This window comes from Polyodon spathula, chromosome 5, assembly GCF_017654505.1.
Source record: "Polyodon spathula isolate WHYD16114869_AA chromosome 5, ASM1765450v1, whole genome shotgun sequence".
Taxonomy (NCBI): domain Eukaryota; kingdom Metazoa; phylum Chordata; class Actinopteri; order Acipenseriformes; family Polyodontidae; genus Polyodon; species Polyodon spathula.
Genome location: NC_054538.1, coordinates 17,565,073 through 17,586,709, shown reverse-complemented (window position 1 = coordinate 17,586,709; position 21,637 = coordinate 17,565,073). Strand labels below are relative to the sequence as shown.

At 39.7% G+C, this 21,637-nt stretch overlaps 1 protein-coding gene across 1 annotated transcript; it reads right to left on the bottom strand.

Moving 5' to 3' along the window:
- On the bottom strand, positions 1–18,422 carry polr1b (RNA polymerase I subunit B). Its single transcript, XM_041249928.1, has 15 exons — positions 18,214–18,422; positions 16,475–16,642; positions 15,917–16,063; positions 14,746–14,878; positions 14,287–14,423; positions 13,679–13,902; positions 13,066–13,237; positions 12,757–12,928; positions 12,281–12,562; positions 9,660–9,793; positions 7,040–7,210; positions 4,726–4,882; positions 4,282–4,478; positions 3,718–3,971; positions 1–3,297 (listed from the first exon to the last, which is right to left on the bottom strand). The coding sequence occupies exons 1-15, from the start codon at positions 18,388–18,390 to the stop codon at positions 2,415–2,417; spliced, it is 3,408 nt and encodes a 1,135-aa protein (XP_041105862.1). The 5' UTR covers positions 18,391–18,422; the 3' UTR covers positions 1–2,414.
- Positions 18,423–21,637: the final 3,215 nt, after the last annotated feature.

The following is a 21,637-nucleotide window of genomic DNA, read 5'->3' as shown; positions in this document are numbered from 1 at the left end:
GGGTTCCAGTAATTTTGGAGGTGCCTATATATACATATGTATATTAAAACTGAGAGCCTCTATTTACATTATGATCATCACTCAGGTTGAACACATTACTTTAGTTACATTTTGCTGGATAAAAGGACATTAACTACCCCTTTGATGCTTCTGCCATGCTGGCTATTAAGGATTTATCTCCTCTGCTTCCTGCCATAAACAAACAAAATGTTATAAAAAAATCCAGACTGTTATATGGACAAGGCAGCTTTAATTGCAATGCACTTCTGCTAATCTCTGTACAGATACCACCCTGTCAGAACCTGTGTGTACCAGATACAGCTGTGTCATGCGAGTGTGGTGACCTGGAGTGCTTCTGAAGGGTGGGTGGAATACATGCCTGGGCATTTGGTGGGCAGGTGGGTGGTTACGTACTGTACAGACCTTATTTGAAAACCTTTAATATTTCAAAAGGGACGGTTTACTCAGCATTTCAAGCTTTAAAAAATGCTTAGGTTGGTAATTATAGAGCTCATTCGTGCATATAACTTTTTTTTTTTTTTTAGTTTTGGTAAATGTTTTTATTAACAGGTCAGAGGATCACGTTGTACTGGAGAAAAAGCTTAGCAAGATGAGTGTGATAAGTGACCATTCCACCAATTTATTCACCTACCATCTGCCTTCAATTACAGCAAATCAGATCTGCTGTCCTGCCCATCACAACTAAAACAGACAAGAGATTTGACAAAGCAGTGTGTGTCAGACCCACTTCAGTGAACTAAGGTGGTTTGCTCAACCCCTGAAGTCTTTGACCAACTCTACCAAGGTTCACTTATTTTGTATTCTGTTGAAAGCCCTCGAAACACATTTGTCTAGGTTACACCCTCAGAGTAAGTAAAATAAGGTCAAAAGGTCATCAAAGTGTGTGCAACCTATGAAGCAGGTGTTTAATATTGTTCAGCCACAGCAATCATGTCAACTTATTCCCCACACTGCCATCCTGGGGCATCCCTTGGTTAAGCAGCACAGGTAATTAAAACTGGCATCTCTTTTTATTTTTCTATTGGATTTAGAAGTCTTGAAAGGAGTACAATGACACAGGTTACAGTAAGACCCAGAGTCAGCAGAATCATGTTTGTGAGCACACCTCAACTCTAAACACCTCCTTGTATTGCGCCTGAGGCACATCTCATGAACAGATTTACAGTTCTTTCTCCACCATTCTTGTTAGCAAGAGAATTCTAACCACATATGTAAAAATCTTGTATACTGGTATGTGTATTGTCCACTTGGTTGAGTATTCTGTGATTTTCTGTTATATTGGCTTATACTACACTTGGGAGATTTCTATGTTTGTTACACTTAAAAGCCATTACGCAAACGAATGGCAAGTTTGTGGAGACAGGTTTATTCTAATACATAGGAGACCGATCGTCTAAATCTTGGGTTATTTTTATGTCAATGATTTCAGTGTATGCTTTTTAGAAAAGTGTACCACTGCAACGTCAATCAGGACTATAAATACAGAAACAAGGTGCACATAAACATCATATGCCCGTAAAGCATTGAATACAAAAGAATGCAATCTAGCCAAAGACAGCATCCTAACTAGCATTGTATTGAATGTTTTCTTGTACTTCCTGTGATGTTTACATAAAACAGGGGCAACATTTTTTTTTTCTTTAAACTGTTACATTCCCACCCTACTTTTTATATTTACAGTCAGCTTTAAGATGTCTGAAAACAGTCTTGTGCAACTAATACATATCAGTGACAGAGACAGCATCTTATAATCATTATCTTACTGGTATATAAAAAAAAAAAAAAGGATATAGCCTAAAATAACTAACACAGACATCTCTTGGATTCAGTTTACCCCATATATCTATATCTATATATCTATAGATATATACAGATATATATGTATGCCCCCCCCTCCTCCTTTTACAATTAGCCAATATTGTATGCCCTGCACACTGCCTTTACTATGCATATATTTATAACACCAAATATATATTTATGATGGAATATAGACAGTCTTCTATGTATCCACAGAGCAGGGACGGCTCAAGGAAGCAGCAATGCAAGCCATAACAATGTGCCTCAAACCTGCCCTGCCATAAAACTTAGTGCACCTGTCTAATGAAGATTTATCTTTGTTTCCAGTTTGTTGGTGAACTAATAAAATTACGAATCTGCCATGCATATGGAAGCAGTGGAACTAGGTAATAATCTAAGTAGAATTAATGCCAGCAAGAACTGAAGGCTGCATCTGAAACTCCTGGATTTTCAATTCTAATAGTATACATTTAAAACCCTGACGGAAACAAGTTCCACCATATTGAGCAGAGCTATCAAAAAACAGATTCCAAAACCAAAAATAAACCCGAGTCAGCCCATTCGAATGCAGAGCTCATTTTTAGAGGTATGTCGGTTTACTTGACGTCAAGCTTGACCTTAATATTCATGGCAGCCAGCTCAGCAACGAAGTAGCGGAAGACGTAGGGTACAGACACCACGTCCACGGAGTCGCTTTTCTTGCAGACGGTGCAGTTGTTCTTCCGGTGCCGGGTGGTCGACCACGAAGGCGGGGGTTTCTCCAGCAGCGGGGAGAGCAGGCTGCCACACTCCACACACACGTGGGCCACCGAGCGGTCCGAGCAGTTAAAGAGCCGGTCATGCAGGAGAAAGGAGGTCCCGTGAGCCAGCAAGGCGTCCCGCTCCATCTCCCCAAAACGGACGCCTCCCTGGATGTTCCTGCCACCCACCGGCTGGTTGGTGACCTTGTCTCTGGCACCAGTGGTCCGCACCTGGAACTTGTCAGACACCATGTGCCTGAGCCGCTGGTAGTAAACCACACCGATAAAGATGTCAGCCTCCAGCTCCAGTCCACTGATCCCACTGTACAGACGCTCTGTCCCGTAGAAGTTGTAGCCAGCCGCCTTCAGCAACTCCCCAAAGTGCTCCAGAGCAGAGTGGTCCTCGGAGAAGGTAAAGGGCGTGGCGTCGTGGCACAGCCCGTGCATGGCTGCCGATTTCCCTGCCATGCTCTCGATCAGCATGCCGATTGTCATGCGGGAAGGGAAGCCGTGGGGGTTAAAGAGGATGTCGGGCACCATGCCGCTCTCCGTGAAGGGCATGTCCTCCGCAGGCCACAGCCTGCTCAGGATTCCCTTCTGCCCGTGGCGGCTGGCAAACTTGTCCCCGATAGTGGGGTTCCGGGGAATTCTGGTGGTGATGCAGATGCGTTTAAACTTGCCCATGCCGCTATCGTTGCTACAGACTTTGATGTTGTCCACTACGCAGTTTTCTTTGCTCCTAGGAAGACGACAACAACATTTGAGTCATGAAGAACATTATTTCTCATTATGAAATAATTCCAAACCATTTTAAGAGGTTTTAATACCCCCAAGAATGTTGACAAAAGGAATCTATTTAATAAGCAGCACTGAAACAAATTCCTTTAGTACCTCATACGTCATTGCAGAAATGCTTTTAAGGGCTACACAAAAACATCACTTTCAGGGATCGAAATAAGATTGCACAGCAGTTCTTGGTTTCACTATGAAGTTTAATAAGACACACCTGAGCTTGTTACCTAGACACTGTGGCTAATCAAGCTCCAAGCAAAACCTGCATATGAGTCTTATTTGCAACCGTGACATGTCATAAGTTAGAAATGCACTTGCTATCGAAAAATGTCCTGTGACTAAGCTGCTTCCCCCACGGTTTCCTCACTTGTAGAAGGTAACGAAGCTCTCCCCGGTGTTGAGGCTCATGTAGCTGTAGAAGGGATCTCCGTACTGCAGCACTGTTCCAATGGGAGGCAGTCCATCGTCATCCAGTTTTTGCATCACCCTGGGATCGCCAGGCTTGATTCCGAACACCAGGCTGTCGTCTCCCTGTTTGATCTTCTCGTCCAGGTCTATTAGCTCTGTTTTGTACACACTCCCGTGAGCGAATCCCCTCTCCCATGAAGCCTTGTTCACTATCTGCAACAGAAAGGAAGATCAGTATTTAGACAGATGAGGTCACAAACAGCAATAACAAAGGATAGGTTTAGGAATGTCAACAGAACCCAGAGAATGAACTACTTCCTTCACTTTGGCACATCATGCAGCAGAAACCAACCATTAGTAAAATCAAACCAAAAACTGTACTGCATGACAAAGTAAAACACTTATAAATTGTATTACTCCTGTACTGTTGCTTAAACACAATGGTATCATCAGTGGAGCTTTACTGACACTGAAAACCCATTACTACAGGAGAATAAATTAACTTAATGCATTCCGAACTCACCATGGCATCCTCCATATCATAACCAGTATATGAGATAACAGCGACTATGGCATTTGTCCCGATGGGGTAGTTGTCCATGTTATAGTGGTCATACATGGAAGGCCGTACAAGGGGGCTCTGTGGAGTTTGGATACGGTACAGCTTGTTGTCTGAACGTTCCTGGTACGTGTGCAGTGGGAAACCCATTGTTTGTTTACCTGAGCAGAAACAGGGGGAATACATAAATATTAACGAGGCACCACTTTGAAACATCCTTATTATTCTTTAAGTAACTACAGACAATGGCCCCACTCCATCCAGCTCTATATTGTAACTAAACTCAAAAGAACAGGTCTACGTTGTCATTGTCTTTCATGGTTATTCTTTTTCTTGGAGAAAGCTTGAGCAGTACTGTGAATGTGAATTCCTGCCCTAGGCTCACTGCAAGCTGGCGCTGTTTCTTACCCATCTGACACTGGTACATGTTCCTTGGGCTCTGGTTGTGGTCGGAGTAGGGGATGAAGCTTGCCACCACGCTGAGCATGCTGTGAGGGAACAGCTCCTGGTGAGTCGTTACCCCCGGCACGATTTCCTCTTCTAATATACCAACGTCAATGAAGAGCTGCAAAAAAACAAACTCACTTATAGCTGTCACTGAAGGCCATTTATGGTAACTTCAAAAATAATTTGTGCAGTTGTGAGACATATTTCCTGAATACAACATTAATATGTGAATGTGTATTAGAAATGTAACTGGATTAATTAATGAAACTGTGTGTCTTGAGAAAAGGGCCTCTCTCTTGCAGACATACTGAACTAGGTGACCAGGGCTAGGTGGCATATGAACTGTATTAGGCCGAAAAGACAGTTGAAATATGTACAGATAATTCACAACTGCAACAACAATCTTTTTGACGCAAGGAAGACTTAAGAACTAGCAATGTCCCAGTGGAAAAGGACATTCAAAGGACTGGGAGTTTAAAAAAAGGTACACAATTAATCTCATAAAAGCGGCTGTTTAGCAGAGTGAAAAGACTAAATATATCCAAGCAAAGCTACACATTTTGTGTTCCACATCGAATGCTCAACACGGTGCTGTCACTCTGCTAAGCAAAGCTGCAACTCTGCCTAAAAACAGACCCAAGACAGGACTCTTGCCTGAAAAGGGACCCAAGAGGAGGAAGCAAGCTGCAAGCGAGTCAACAACCACATGCAACGAGACTGAAGCCCAGCTGCAGGACTGCCGTAAAACTTACAGCAACTGTCATCAGACAAACCAGCCTGGGTCTGCTGTACACCTAAAACCACAGTATCCAAAAGAAACTGTGCCCTGCTACCTGCGTAGCTAAAATATTCTAAGAAGAGGACAGAGCGGACAGGCGCCGTTGTGGATCCTATACTGAGGAATTACTTTGTTGCAGCTGTTTGTTGATTCTATCGAGAATTGAAAGCTTTGTTGCAGAGTTTGATCCCATGTGGGATTGAAGACTTTGTTGCTGAGAGGAGAACCTTTTGTACTGGACACTTCAACAGACTGAGTTTCCAAACCAGCGTACCAAAAGTCTAATCTTCAAGGAACCGTTCAGTACAAGTCCAGTTGCATTTTCTTTTCATAGAACTAAATTAATTGTAACACATTTACATATAATTTGTTGACTTGTGTTTTGTGCTTTCTGACTTTTCTGATTTCTATTTCATAAAATACTGCTATTGAATTAAGCATTCCTTGTCTCCAGCGTGTGACTGTGCGTTCATAGTAAATTCTCTATCAGCGTGTGACTGTGCGTTCATAGTAAATTCTCTATCAGCGTGTGACTGTGCGTTCATAGTAAATTCTCTATCAGCGTGTGACTGTGCGTTCATAGTAAATTCTCTATCAGCGTGTGACTGTGCGTTCATAGTAAATTCTCTATCAGCGTGTGACTGTGCGTTCATAGTAAATTCTCTATCAGCGTGTGACTGTGCGTTCATAGTAAATTCTCTATCAGCGTGTGACTGTGCGTTCATAGTAAATTAGTAAATTCTCTATCTTTGTAACACCTCAATTAAATATCAGTAAGAGAAATAATCAACCCAGATAAACTCTAAATTACCAATTATTCAGGCAAAATAAAAATTAAAAAAGCACTTTAAAACAGAATTAGGGTAAATCTCAAAAATCAGCCAATTTGTCTGAAGGATGAAAAAAAAAGAAAAAAAAAACACATTAAACCCTGCTTCACTGCTTCTTTTATAAGTGAAAAGGCTTCCCTTGCAGCGAACATGCAGCCTCTGAAATTCAATCTCTTTTACATTATTTTTTAATTGCAGGCCGTTCACATCTTTTTGTTAGCAGACAGGGCAATGGAAGCAGGAAGCTATTAAAAAAGCTTATGAAAAGTATTAAGACGTACTTCTTGTACAAATGATTCAATACATTTGAAATGCATCAGAAAAATAAATGCAGGAGGACTTGTAAGGTAAGACAGACACCAAGACAGATTAAGATATATAGCATGTTTAAATTAAGAGTCCTAAAGTGTATAAATTCACGTATGCATTCATATTTTACATCTACTGTACTAACAGGGGCCCAATTCTTCCCAAGTTGATGATATCTACCTGATTTACGCTAACAAAATTCTAAATGTTGAACACTTGGACAGCATTAAAATGTTCACTAAACTATTAACTCCCAACAATTAGAAGATGCCTCTCATCAAGAAGAGTAGTGTGTCTAACTGAACAGGGGCTAAAACAGGAACCCTATTTTAAACCCCAGCATGACTCTGCCCAGTACCTGTTCGAAGGTTCCAATGAGCTCTTCCTTGCCCAGTGCCAGGTTCTGGACAGGCCGTACCATTCGGCAGGGCGTGGTAAAGATAAGCAGTGCAGGGTAAATACTGGCCTTCCCGGTCTTTGGAACGAGAACTATCTCCGTCCATGGAGGGATCCTCTTCTGCTGTAATACCTGCAACGAGACAAGAAGTAAGAACATCCAATAATTATCCTGTATTCAAATTAAAAATTGAATCCTTTGTATTAGCCAGAAACTGCTGCATTCCTATTTTGAAGCCAGTCAAGTTAGACGTGCTCGTAATCACATCACTGAAATTTCACGCCAGCTGAAGCTCAACACAGAAAAATGGAGTGTATCATTTTTAGGCTTCAGTTTCTTAGTTTATATTGGGGCAACAAGCAAGCACCTGAAGGGCTATATTTGCAGAATTAACAGTTACATGTAGGCTTAACTTCTGCTGTTAATAAAAATAAAAGTTATCGTAACAATATAGTTAGAGAATTAAAATGACAGGTGGCTGACAGTTAAAAATGCTCCACAAAATTGCAAGGCAGCCTCTCCTCAAATGAGGGCAATAATACTTAATGGGTTAAAACAGTGTTGTAAATCAAACCCTGACATTATCGTGCAAACTCTAACAACGATTATCGATCATTGGAGATAAATTGCTTTAAAAAAAAAAAAAAAAAAACTTCCCTCACAGTTACAGTTTATAGAGCACGGTATAAAAAACAAATCCCGATGTTTTAAGACACATTTCATAAATCATGTCGTCACTGGCCTTTGCCTTGTTTTGTATAAAATTTCCAGTGTAAACATAACAGCAAATTAAGAAAAAAATTAAAATAAAAATCAACCCCTGTCCAAAAAAGAAAAAAAAAAAAAACAAGGATTGAAAACTACATTATCGCTTATTCACATAGAAATAATTCAATCTCTCATTTATTTATTTATTTGCTTCCTTGCTTGCTTGCTTTTGGTTACAATTTATGAATCACTTGGCCCAGCTTCTGCTAGTGAATGCAGCAGTCCCTTCCAGTGTGACTGGCTGCAGAGATGCATTTCACTTTTTGCTGTCATACTTTAATCAAAACTTTACATGACTTTGCATAGCCACTTAGATTTGCAAACAGTACATTAGAGGTAGCCGACCCTTTCCTGCAATGGAACTTTTTTTTTATTTTGCATCTCCATACTTGAGTATGTATAATAGCTCTTTCATATGTATATGTGGATTTATTATTAATTGACTTATTGCCCACATCGCAACTAAGATATGTAGAATATCTCTTTCATACAGGTATAGGCCTCATCAACCTACATACCATGTCGCAACCAAAAATGCATCACATACTGGAGTGCTCAGAGAAGTGTTTCACCCACGTGGATTCACTTATAGTATACATTACATTACTACGGCCCTACTTCACCGACGTGAAAAACGTGACACGGACCGTGAAATTCTTTCTTCACTGTGAAAAGTGTCTATTTTGTGTACTTTTAACCCTGCACTTAAACCCAATTAAGATAGGGCTACGCAGGGAGTTAGTGTTTGCAAAAATAAACTGTTAATTAAACTATACTTATTTAACAGTAATAGGTTTTTGAAGTTTATTGAACAGTCATTCATCCTAGGAAGGACTAGGAAATATTGCAGGTACATTATTTGAGTTCAGACAGGGGGTGCCAATACTTATGTCTGCAACTCAGGAAGTTCCCTGATTGTGAGATATGAGGGTATCTTGTTTTTATGAAAGTCCCTTTACACTATGTTAGTACAACTACCATGTTAAATTGTACTCTTACCCACGCTTTTGTAAGGCACTTTCCATTTCGGTGTTTGGACTACTATCTGATACCTTTCTACACCTACTCTACACACTGCTGGAGGAAAGATTCTGATTCAGTAGTGTCCTCTACCTATCCTTTGCTATGTGGTCATTTATGCTTTTGTTATCTTGATGAGACTCTTGCAAGATCTGTTAAATAAAATTATTTATAATAGGACTAACAATTAATCAAAGACATTTGTTTGTAAAGCTTGTGGATGTCTGTTTACCCTGTGGGGAAGATGCAATGACCTGTACTATAACAGTGTAAAGCCAATAATCTGATCATCTGATCTTCTGCACAACTAATCAGAAAAAAAATGACAATAGACACACAGCGACAAACTTCCATTTCATATTTCTGTAGTAACAGCCAAGGTATTAAAAGCAAAAATAAATAAATAAAATTTACAAGAAAAACATATGATTTTTTTAAAATTAAATGCATCATACACGATCAATTTCAATAAAGCGCTCCGATACACACATTGCAGCCATATCAAGTAAATTACTGGAGACTCTTACCTCTGCTATGTCATGAAATTCTCTGATTTACAAAAAAAAAGTGTTATTCTGCAATTAAAATAAAGGCTAAAATTGAGTGTTTCAGATGGGAATTAATTTTCTATATCTGCCTGCCATACACGGTGTTACAAGGCAGTTGCGTTCCCCTTCACGCGTCAATTATTATCCTTATAGTTACAAGACTAGTTTAACCTGAACAATTAAAACCAACAAATGCAGTTCTTTGATTTGTATCAATCAAGGTATATAAAATGTAAATAGTTTACCTTAAAATTGCGCAAAGAATCAGCAACAGAGGGTGCGAGATCCTGCTCCACCCAGCCTACCATGGCTCCGTCCAGCACCACTGGATAGCAGTCTTGGTAGGGCTGGCTGGGCATGCCGTCCACTGGGGTCACACCTGGAACACATAACACACACTCATTACAACAAAATAAGACTTAAAGATATGTACATAGTTACTAAATACTATTTCAATATCCTAGAAACAGAACCTGAACTATTCAAAAGGAATGATTAATCCTTGTTAGAGAGATAGATAAAACATGTAAAAAAAAAAAAAAAAAAAATAATAAAAAAATAGTGCTGGGACAAATATCAGAATTCATATTTTTTGACATGTATTGGGATATAAAAATGAGATCGAAAGTCGAGTAATTTATACGGTCACAGAAACCTGAGATGGAATTGTTTTCCTGTAACTCACTGAAGAGGCCCATCTATTATTATTATACCCTCATGATGCTAATATTAAAGAAGACGAGGTTCAGCAGTACGGTTTGTTTTTTTTAAACATAGTGTTTCAGTGCTGTACAGACGTTCCGTGTCATTATCCGTTTCTCGGAGATACGAATGTATCAGCTTTACTTTTTTTTTTTTTTTTTTTTTTTTTTTTTTTTAAACGTATTCTCATTTTGTTGATCATTAAATGAACATTTCTGTACTGTGAATGGCTAAAATATAGCCTTCATGTATTTGACATATATATATACACACACACACACACACACACACACACACACACACACACACACACACACACACACACACACACACACACAGTACCAGTCAAAAGTTTGAGTACACCTGCTTGAAACCAGGTTTTTCATGATTATCTATACTTTTAACTGTATAAACTTGTCTATAAACACTTAATATTTCATTATATGATAAATGTACTTATATAAGCTGATAATCAGAAGTGAATTGCATTCAAAACTTTTATTTTTAAATGAAAATGTAAATCTTGTCAATTTCAATGAAATGGTCACCCAAAGCAAGGGGATTTCAGTTTGAAGCCCAAGTCAGTTAAAATTCTGAAAGTGTATAACACGCTGTTAGAACACTGGCCCAAATATAAAAGTGTCTTTGTTAGATGTTCTCTGAGTTAACTAGCTTGTTACCTAATTAACCTTTTTCACCAATTATTGTGAACAGGTAAGGGTCCATGATTACCTGGCCTGCCCAGTCTCCAGACCTCAATCTCATTGAACTTGTATGGGACGAACTGGACAAAAGAGTCAAAGCAAAGCTCCCCACAAGTGCCCTACATCTCTGGGAATTGCTGCAGAAGAGCTGGGAAGACATGTCGGGCGATTTCCTGCTGAAACTCGTTAACCGAATGCCTCGTGTTTGTGAGGCTGTTATTAAGGCAAAGGGTGGCTATTTTCAGGAATCCAAGATTTAAAGACAATTTTCAATTTTCTTGAACATTGCTTTGATACTTCTTATGTTTTGTTTTGTATACTGTAACGTGTGTTTTCATTTTCAAGTATCTACAGAAACGTATACGGCGTAAAACACTGTCTGTTATGAAAAAAACCTTGTTTCCAGCAAGTGTACTCAAACTCTTGACTGGTACTGTATATTATATTTTATATATATATATAAGTGATCAATTTCAAGGTCACAGGCCCTGCTATTAAAGTTAAATGATGAATTCTAGTGCGGCAGTGGCACTTTGAATTTTTTTTACATTGCACATAGTTAGTTTGCCTCAGGAGTTTCCAGAACGATGAGCATATGGCAGAAGGAAGCATGAAATTAATGTACTACAACACTTAATGTTGCAGGGATGGAAATAAAATTCCCATGCATAGCAGATTAATCCATTGCTGGTTTTACTAGAAGTTTATTCACCCTTTGCGGTCCTATCTCGGCCCAGGTCCGACATTACAATTTTCCCTTTCCAGTCCGATGTCGGACCCTGTCCAACATCATCAAAATGACATAAAGCACAGGTCTCTAGTCGTTTTTCTCTCCAGAAAAAGACGAGCAAATCTTTCAATGACCGAGTGAGACCGACAGGAGCCAAATGAAGCCGAAAATAAAAGGGCGTATCTGAGAGACCCATGCACCACAGAGATAGCACGAACATAAACAAAAGGAGACAGTTGCTTCTGCATCCAGCGCTCAAAGAATGTCACAAATATTACTATTTTATAGTAATAAAATGATGACGTGGATCGCATTATTGAGGTGTTTGGTGATAAAACGAGTGACCAGGAGAAGATTTATCAGTATGCAAGTCGATAAAGAGGTATGTGAAAAATACAGCGAACAAGGGGTGGGGGTTGGCTGGAGATACAGTACTGGTGTCCTTTTGCTATGCAGGGTCTTTTAAAACTGTTTTACTCTGAAAAAAAAAAAAATTTAAAACAGCATGTGTAAAATAAACAGCACGTGTGAAAATAAATTGGACCTGAAGCACCTGACAAGAGCTAAATAAATAGACCGCTAAGGATTAAGACTCCTGAGCTTGTTACCTATATGCTGGGGCTAATTGAGCACAAACTAAAACCTGGAATGGATGTAACTGCTAGGTCTTATTTCCATCTCTCTGTTGCCATAAAAAGGGTTAGCATTCAAATTTCTACCACAGACTCACCGAGCGAGCAGAGCAGGGCAGGGATGGAGGTGGTGGGGAAGGACTGGGTGACAATCTCGCAGATGGCGGTCATGTGGTTCATGAGGCCGCAGGGCTCCCCATCGGGGGTATGGACCGGGCACAGGAATCCCCAGGACTCTGGTAGCAGCCTGCGCACCATCGTCGTCCTCATCTTGGCGAAGGCGGCGCCTCGGTGAACGCAGCGGAAATGAGATAGGTAGCGGATGAAGTTCAGCTTGTCAGCCACCACACAGAGACCAGAGTCCTGCAGCATTCCCAGCCCTGAAAACAAATCAGCCATCTCTATTAGTACAGTCACTGTAAGCACAACCATTATCTCACTAACATACCATCTCAGTAGGTCAACATAAATCTTTTTTTTTTGCTGTAATATTAGATACTGAAAAACACCCACAAAAGACCATGCCATTGACTTATAGCTCCTATGGAACAAATGTTTTCTAATAACTTGATACCTGTTTTTGAACGCAGATTTCCTGTGGCTAAAAGATATTCAAATGGTCTGGTCACGTCCAGTCCCATGTTGAACAGTTTCATAAGACTTTCCACATTGATAGTAATGTTCGATTTCTGCATCTTTTTGTCCAGGGCGATTTTCAGAGACTGCAACCAGGTTTCCATTTTTTCCTGGGGGTTAGGAGTAAACAGCATTTATTATCAGTGAACACTACAAGAACCAGACGCAACAACAGAAAAGCCAGTGGCATGCAAAAAGTCATTAAAAAAGGAACCACGGGAACAGCCTGAAAAGACTGCAAACTTACTTTCAGAAACATTAAATAAAGCTGTCCAGGTGTGAGCACCTCCTGGCACATCAAGCTGTCTGGGTTTTCCTCCATACATTCTCCCTTAGCGAAGGTGAACAGCTTCCGAGTCATCAGGCACAGCAGGTAAAACTTCTCTACATTAGACTTTAGGTGGATACAGATGCAGTGTCTACAGGCATGATACGAGAAGTTAGTCGTAGTTTTTTTACGAAGAAAACATTACCCATTAGGTTTGTTTAAAGCTAATCATTGGGACAAATTTAGTAGATCTAGTAAGAAGATTGCACCCATAACTAATTATCTTATCCAGTAACAGACTAATGACCCTGTAGGCAGGACTCACTTTAAGAGTGTATATATAAAAACAATTAAAAAAATCTGCCACTGGGGACTTTTTTTTTTTTTTTAATAAAAAAAAAAAGATTTAGTTGGTTAACACACACAATGAAAAATGAACAGTTAACGTCATGGGTATTGTCAATTGGATACTGAGGTTGAGATTAAACCATAGTACATTGCAGGACTGGATTGCTTCTCATCAGAAAAACCTGCTATTGGTATTAAGCTATTGGTATTACGCATATCCCTTTTGCATTCAAATAGGACGTACTCTAACAGAAACTCTGCACACTGCTGGTTGGTGTACCACTCTGGCAGAGACAGCTTCACCCGGAATCTCTCCCCAAGGTAGTTCAGGACCTGCTTCTTGGTGGTGCATCCTTCCACCATCACCATGCGCAGCATCTCCGACACACAGCTCTTGTAAAATGAGTTGTCCTCTCTCCCTTTAATCAACTCCTGGGAGATCTGGAAATCTGTGACGTCAGCCAAGGCCTGGACAAACAAACAAACAAACAAAAACCCCACACCCCATCAGCAACCCACGTGGATTCGCATCTCATCAGGCTCAGAGCACACCGACAAGCAATTCCAAATTCCAAATTCACTGTTAACAAGCAAGAAAGACAATTTGGCTGACACCTCTGGATTCCCTTACAATGAGCTTGCTCAGGGTTCTCTCGTTAAATTCCATGTGGGAGTAGAGTGTACCACATGCAGCTGTTATTAGTATACCTGGCGTGAGACAGTTAGAAAACGCAGTATAAAAGTCTCAATTCAGTAAAAACTCCTCCGAAGCCTCAATAACAAAAAAACTACAAAACATGGATTTGGAATCCAGTTTTTTAAACCCCTGTTACACTGCCATTTCAGCCTCACCTTCAAGGCAAAGCCCAGAGGAATGAAGAAGAGCTCCCTGTGGTAAATGAAGTTGAGCATCACTGTCCCATTGTCAAGGTAATGCAGGTTCATGTTAATGGCTGTGTGCTCATCTCTCACGCAGTGCATCGAAATACCTGGTGAAAACAAAGAGGGAAAGTCAGTAGCACAACAAACAAGACTAAGCATTCAAGATTATTTTTTTTTAATTGCAGAGTGAAAATTGACAGTGTATAAATACATAAACGCGTCGTAATATTAAAATGCAAAAAATGTTAAGTTGCAAGATATTAAAAAAAAAAAAAGAAGTCTCTAGATAAAATTTTGATTTTGACGTTTTCAAAAAGTGTCCCTTGCAGTTTCACGGTTGTCAATACTAGCTGAAACTTTATGAACATCAGGCAATTGTAAAAAGTTGAAAAAGAGATAATACACAGTATTTGCAGTCTTGTTATTTACCATATTCAGTGTAACCCTGGCCTCTGCCCTTCCATTTAGGTCTCACCATTGCGATAGGGTAGTTTCTCTTGGGCATAATTAACATTCGGATAATCTTTTCTATTCCATTCACTATGAAATAACCTCCCATCTCCTGTTAGAAAAGAAAATGTAAACTTCATAATAGTGCTTGAACAGAAAGAGAATAAAAAGTTAAGAGCATGCTTCCTGAGTTGCCAATAGCAGAATCGTTCCAGACTGTAGCTCTGCAACTAAACTGGGCTGAGAACTGGAATACTAGACTCCTTCAATTGAATGCATCGCTGGTTCCAGCACAAATCATACTAAGATATGTAGGGGTCAACAAAAGGTAAACAAATACTGTGAGCACACTTGAGAACGCTGTGCGAAGATGCTTTCCTAATGCAACCAACCCAGTACAGAACAACAAGGAATTGATAGTGTGGTACATTTGACCTTGTGTAAAATAGGGCTGTCAGTTAAGCCTCCAAATAACAATTGATTAATTGAGCACACAAAATGTAACTGTTAAAAAAAATTAGACGACACACAGTGTTTAGATATTGTTAGGAAAACAGAGTTCAAAGTTCAGCTTCACACACAAGCAGTCAGGTAAAATATATAAGACAGGCACTTAGAGTGAATTTGAAAAGCTATCTGAATCCTCTCCCGACTACACACCATCGGCGTACCTGAGCTTTCTTCCATAAAATTTGGTAACTGATCACTGACTTCTGCTTATAACTATGTGCTACATTGTTGTGTCCAATGATAATGTCTGAGCTATGTGTGTAACTTTGACTACTGAAATCAATTACTAACATAGCAATTGGTATTGTGTGCACTCATTTGCAGACATCAAATTAATTTACTTACAGACAGATTTCCCTAGTCTTTGATACTCCCTTCCAATCACTATCGAGTTACATTACTCCCATAATTCTAGCAAATAGAAAAACATCTGAGGCTGCTGCTAACAAAAACCTAATACATCTGTACTATGAGTGTGGTTCTTTAATAACTTGAGAGTAGTGAATACCATTACTTTAAGATAGGATTGTCAAAATAATGTATTGCCTTTCATTTTAAATGTGTACTGCTGTTAAAACGACACTGAAATTTCTTGAATAGAAAGAATTACACACAGTAGCAGAAAACAGAAATGAGTTACCTCTGCTTCTTCATGGTGCTTAATGAGATCCTTGGGAGGGAGGCGGTACAAATTACACAGCTTGGACTTCACCATGATAGGCACAAAGCCCAGAGACTGCTTAATAATTCCTTTGGGAATGCCATTGACTGACCAGCTGACATCTGCCTGGTGGACACATATAAAATTGAGTATTTTAAATAGACATATTGCAGTATTATCAGTTGCTTACATAAACAATACTGTTCCAAACTCAAATTAGGAACACAAGCTACCACTAACTAATCACAAATATAAAAAGCCATAATAGTATTTCATAGCTTAATAAAACCAGGCGGCAATGACCTGCAAGAGGAACTTTTTTACCTTACTTTTACTACTTCTGTTACAGTGTGTGTGTGTGTGTGTGTGTATAGACACACAAACACACATTAAAATGGGGTCACAAAAAATAAATTGTACTTATTTTATGAATACTTTTACAGCCAAAGTATACACAAGAAAAAAAATACAGACAGACACCTTATTTGAGAAATGATTTTTTTTTTTTTTCTTCACAATCATGGATGCTGTACTTACTGTTATTTTCCCCCTGTAGGAACTCCTGCGCCCCCTACATTCCGCTGGGAACACCTGCAGGTATTTGCAGATGCTTCCCTTCGGAACCATTGGGGGGCTGATGACAGCATCCACAAAGGCAATGGTGATCCTTTCATTTTTAAACATGAACTCCAGAGGACAAATAGCCTGAAGAACAGCAAACAAAAAAACAAAAAAAAACACAAGACATTCACATCACTGTTTTTAAAAACTGTATACAAGGGTTTACGTTTACACTGACATATTTAAGCAATTACAGCTTGCATTGTATACTTTATTAGACACACCACACACATACACCACGGTTAATTCAGCTCACTGTAAAACTAGGGGAACAGCATAGCAATGCATCCAGGAACTCCTACATGTGATTAAACGAAAATGTACACAATTGTATTAAAGTATTGGATAGTGCGGGTTATGTAAATAATATTGCATAGCTGTTTGATGCATTCCTGGTTTTACTACGAGTTTAATAAAACACACCTGAGCTTGTTGCCTGTGCTTATCTGTGGCTAATCAGGCTCATTTTTAAAACACGGACTGGGGGAAGCTGCAATGCAATTTACCATATTCTTATTTCCATCCCGACAGTAGTACTCTATACATGAAAAAAAATCGGCTCCTAATTGTTTTAGAGTGCAAACGTTCCGAATCAATATACGTCTGAGGACGTCGTTTTTTTAAATGTTTATGGTATTGTCGTGTTTGCTTTCTTCACGTAACATTACAATTAAACAAGAAACACTAAGTCAATTGTAGCGTACGAGATTTTTTCCTCTAAAAGTACATCTGAAAACTATGTCCGTTCAATTCGGGAAGTCAGATCCGTGAGAATAGTGTATCATGAAATACATAGGCCCTACACTTTAAATAAACTTGTTTTAATCACGTAGCTTTTCGGTTTAACACAATGCAAATCCAGTTAATGTTATTTAACTATAAACAACTAATGGTTCATTGTCACGCAATTCAACTTTTCTGTGCCTATGCAGCAGTGTCAGCGGGTTAAATCCAAGTCAGATCCGCCAGTTTAAAATGTATACGAGAAAGACATGCCTTTTATTTTTACTTAAATATGTTACTTTAAAAAATGCATCTTTCTTTTTGTACAGAGATCCCCAAATTATATACTAATCTGACATTGAATTCCACATATCGGATTAGTAAAGAAGGGGTTATACAGACATAATTTTAGGATTGGGGGTTTAAAAAAATTAGATATTTGATTATATAGCATGTAGTCAAAGAAATTGCAAAATGATATGGCAGAAGCCTACCGTATAACAGTAGTGTTTCAGATTTCGAAATGTCACATGTTTCAATTTGTCCGTTTTTTGCTAAGTACTATACAAAGTATAGGAACGATACAAAGTGGCATACACATTAATATATTAACGTAACATTACTTAACAGATTTCACTCGACTTTATAGAAGGAACACATTTTACTTCATAGAGGGATGCAAAACGTTTGGCCGTAGTAGGCTCCCCATTCGGTCTAACTTGTTCTGATCAATTATAAACCAATTACCGGGATCATCCGTTTGGTATGCTGCAATCAGGATTAAGTATGCAAGATTTTCTATTCTTGCATTTTATTCCACTCGATGTGGACTAAAACACTGGTACGCTGTAACTGACCCTGCATGTTTTACTTTAGCTACCCACGTGTATACACACTCAGCAATCGAGCACTGCACATAGACATATACTGACCTGCACTGCTCGGCTTAACCCATCGCTGATCGCCTGATCAAACGATTCGGTGTGGACTCTTGTGAGCTCCTGCACAGCACGATGCTGTTCCTTCTTTGGGACTCCATAGCCCGGTTCGGTTAAGTTCTTAAGACTTGGACAGGAGGGTAAATTACTCCACTTAGACGTGGATCCCATGCTTGCTATAGCGCTTTGCTCAATAGGAAGAACGATATTATTGTGACACCACACGGGGACAGATGGAATTGTGGGTATTGTAGTTTGTCTTGCCGCACATGCAAAGTGAATAGGTTTCTTATGGACTACGTATCCAGAGTTCTTTGTGTTAGTTTGTTCAACTCAAAATGTGTAACAGACCAGAAACAAATCTTATGGCTATATTCCCGGTCTAGACTAAACTAACATTAATGGATAATGGATACATCTTTGAAAACTAATGTTAATATGATAAGATTATATATTCAAACAAATTCTGTTCACATGACATACGTAATAGAAATAAAGATTATATTTTACATCAAAAACATATATTCTGCACTCGAGGGAAGAATTGTTCTTTAAAAAAATAAATATTTATATCGATTAGTCATTTATATAGGCAGGGATAACCTACATTTAGTAAGCAAGGATTGAGCATTACTATAAACTGAAAAAGAGAAATACAACAATAGAACAATAGTTAGTCTTAGTTTAGCTTCATAGTTGTAATCCTTCGTCTCCACGTGTGTCGGTTTCACAAGAAAAACAGAAACAACATGAAACGCTATTATAAATCTTTTAATATCTTTTTTTATTTATTTTTTGCTAAAATATGTGAGCAGTATTTTCTGTATAGCATATTAGTTTTTCACGATAGTTTGTCACGTGCTTGTTATTTCATATAAATTATTTTTATTTTTATTTTTTTTCTATTTTTTAGCTTTAGGGTAGAGACGGTACTGTGGGTTCCCTTTCAATTCGAACACGACCACCAACGACATTATGTATCGGATATGCCTAACTGATGAGCTGTCTATACCAGAGCTGCCGATAGCCCCCTTCCTGGGATGATGCACTCGGTCCCGCTCACTGAGAGATTAAAACTGTCATCCTGAGGAAGCCATTTCTCTTTTTCCCTCAGTACCAGGCGGAGGGTAATGTTTGGGGGGTTTGACATCCAAGGTTTCTATAATGAGTGATCTTTTGCATATAAGAAATACCTGGTAAAAACAAGAGGGGAGCCATAGCATAGGACCTTGTTATGCCATAGGTCTGAGATGCTTACAGAAGACTTTTCTATTAAGGACCTCAACAGAAAGCAGATGGTTCGTAACTTGCCTGAACAGGATTTTTGTAAAAAAAACAGAGAGAGGTTAAGTTTAGTTTAAAGCATTGGATAGCTAACATGGTTCTCGACTCTATGCCAGCTCTTATGAGGCAAGCCCTGGGAGATCCCGCTTCGTCTGGATCGCCTCAGTCAGGCAGGAGGCACTCTCTGGCATCCAGACCCTGCCAGATTCCAGTTATAGGCCTGGCCCCAAAAGGGACCGCTGGACAGCTCTAAGGCTATCTGATGCAATGGTGGTTACTCTACAGAGCACTAGGGCAGACTCCACTAGGTCGCTGTATGCATACAAGTGGAAGTATTTCCAGATTTTGTGTCTGACTACAAGTCAAAACCCGCTTCTTGCCCCATGACGGTTATATTGCGATTTTTGCAATAATTGCTCGATGCTGGAAGATCACCTTCCACACTGAAAGTGTGTTTAGCCTCTATCTCTGGATGCCATACCCCCATAGATTCAGTATCTTCAGGTACACATTTTCTGACGACCCGGTTTCTCAATGGAGCTCGGAGGTTACTCCTCCTAGGAGGACTGTCCTCCCCTAGTGGAACCTTGATGTTGTACTGGAGGATCTCACGAAGGCTCTCACGAAGGTCCCGTTTGAGCCTATTCACTCCACAGAGTTGAAGCACCTGTCTATAAGGACAGCCTTGCTCTTGACTATCACCAACACTAAGCAAGTCAGTGAGTTACAGGCGCTGTCAGTGCACAGCTCCTGTATCTGTATTTGGGACAATGGCAGCAGGGTGTCACTGAGTACAAACCCTGTTTTCCTCTCCAAGGTGATCAGACAGCCTTCCACATTAATCAGTCTGTGGAACTGGGGTCCTTCTATCCACCCCCATTTTATTCAGAGAAGGACAAGAGATTTAATTTCCTCTGCCCAGTGCAGACATTGAGATGCTATGTGGATAGGACAACAGCTCTGCGTCATTCTGACAGTGCTTGGTCTCTCATGGGCTACAGATCCTAGGACATCCCCTCTCTAAGCAGCATCTGTCACACTGGATTGCAGAAAGTCTCGACTGTGTATGATGGTGCTGGCTTGCCCCCACCTGGGACGGTAGCTGCACACTCCACTAGAGGGTTGGCTACATCTTGAGCCCTCTTCAGAAGGGCCTCGATGTCTGATATTTGTACTGCGGCTAGCTGGACTACGCCGCTAACTCTCCAGGTTCTACTGCTTTAATGTGGTAGATCCTGCTCTACCTTCATTAGGCACAAAGGTCCTTGAGGGTGTTAGCTCACATTGCTAACCATTGGGTTATGCGATTCTGATGCATCCCTCATATGCTGCTGTTCCTTCTCCCTCGCAACACCTCTGGTATATATTATCCCATACATAATGTTACTGATGGTCGTCTTTGAATTGAAGGGAAATATTAGGTTACTTACCTTAACCCTGGTTCCCTGAAAGTGAAGATGACCACCAACCGTGAGGTCACATTGGTTGCCTTCACCGGTTCGATGGAAAAAGAGAAATGGCTTCCTCAGGATGATGGCTTTAATCCCTCGTTGGGCGGGACTGAGTGCATCATCCCAGGAAGGGGCCTATTGGCAGCTCTGGTATAGAGAGCTCAGCAATTATCTACCCAGTGGGCAGGCATATCCCATACATAATGTTTTGGTGGTTGTCTTCTCTTTCAGGGAACCAGGGTTACAGTAAGTAACCTAACGTTATGAAGGAAAACTAATACAGACACTATTGGCATTGCAAAAGTGCAAATGAATATAGAACCAAGGCAAATATCACAAACTTGCATTGGTTATTTACAGCAGTAATCTTGTCCCAATTGTTACCTTTGTGGAATGTACACCAACTAGATTTTGGGCCGATTCTCCGATTAATACACTGTTTAAGGCTGTCCTACAGAGGAATTTAGTAAAAAAAAAAAAAAAAATTAAAAATCTGAAACCTGATGTGGCCTTCGAGGAGCAGAGTTGTGACACTGTGCAGCCCTTCAAATGATTACATCAGCTCCTGCGTAAATACTAAACAGTTCACCAGTCTTTGTTTCAAAGCTGCAGTGTCCCTCCCTGTTAATATTTTATTTATTAGATTCATAAATAAATCTCCTATTACAGAAAGACTCAGACAA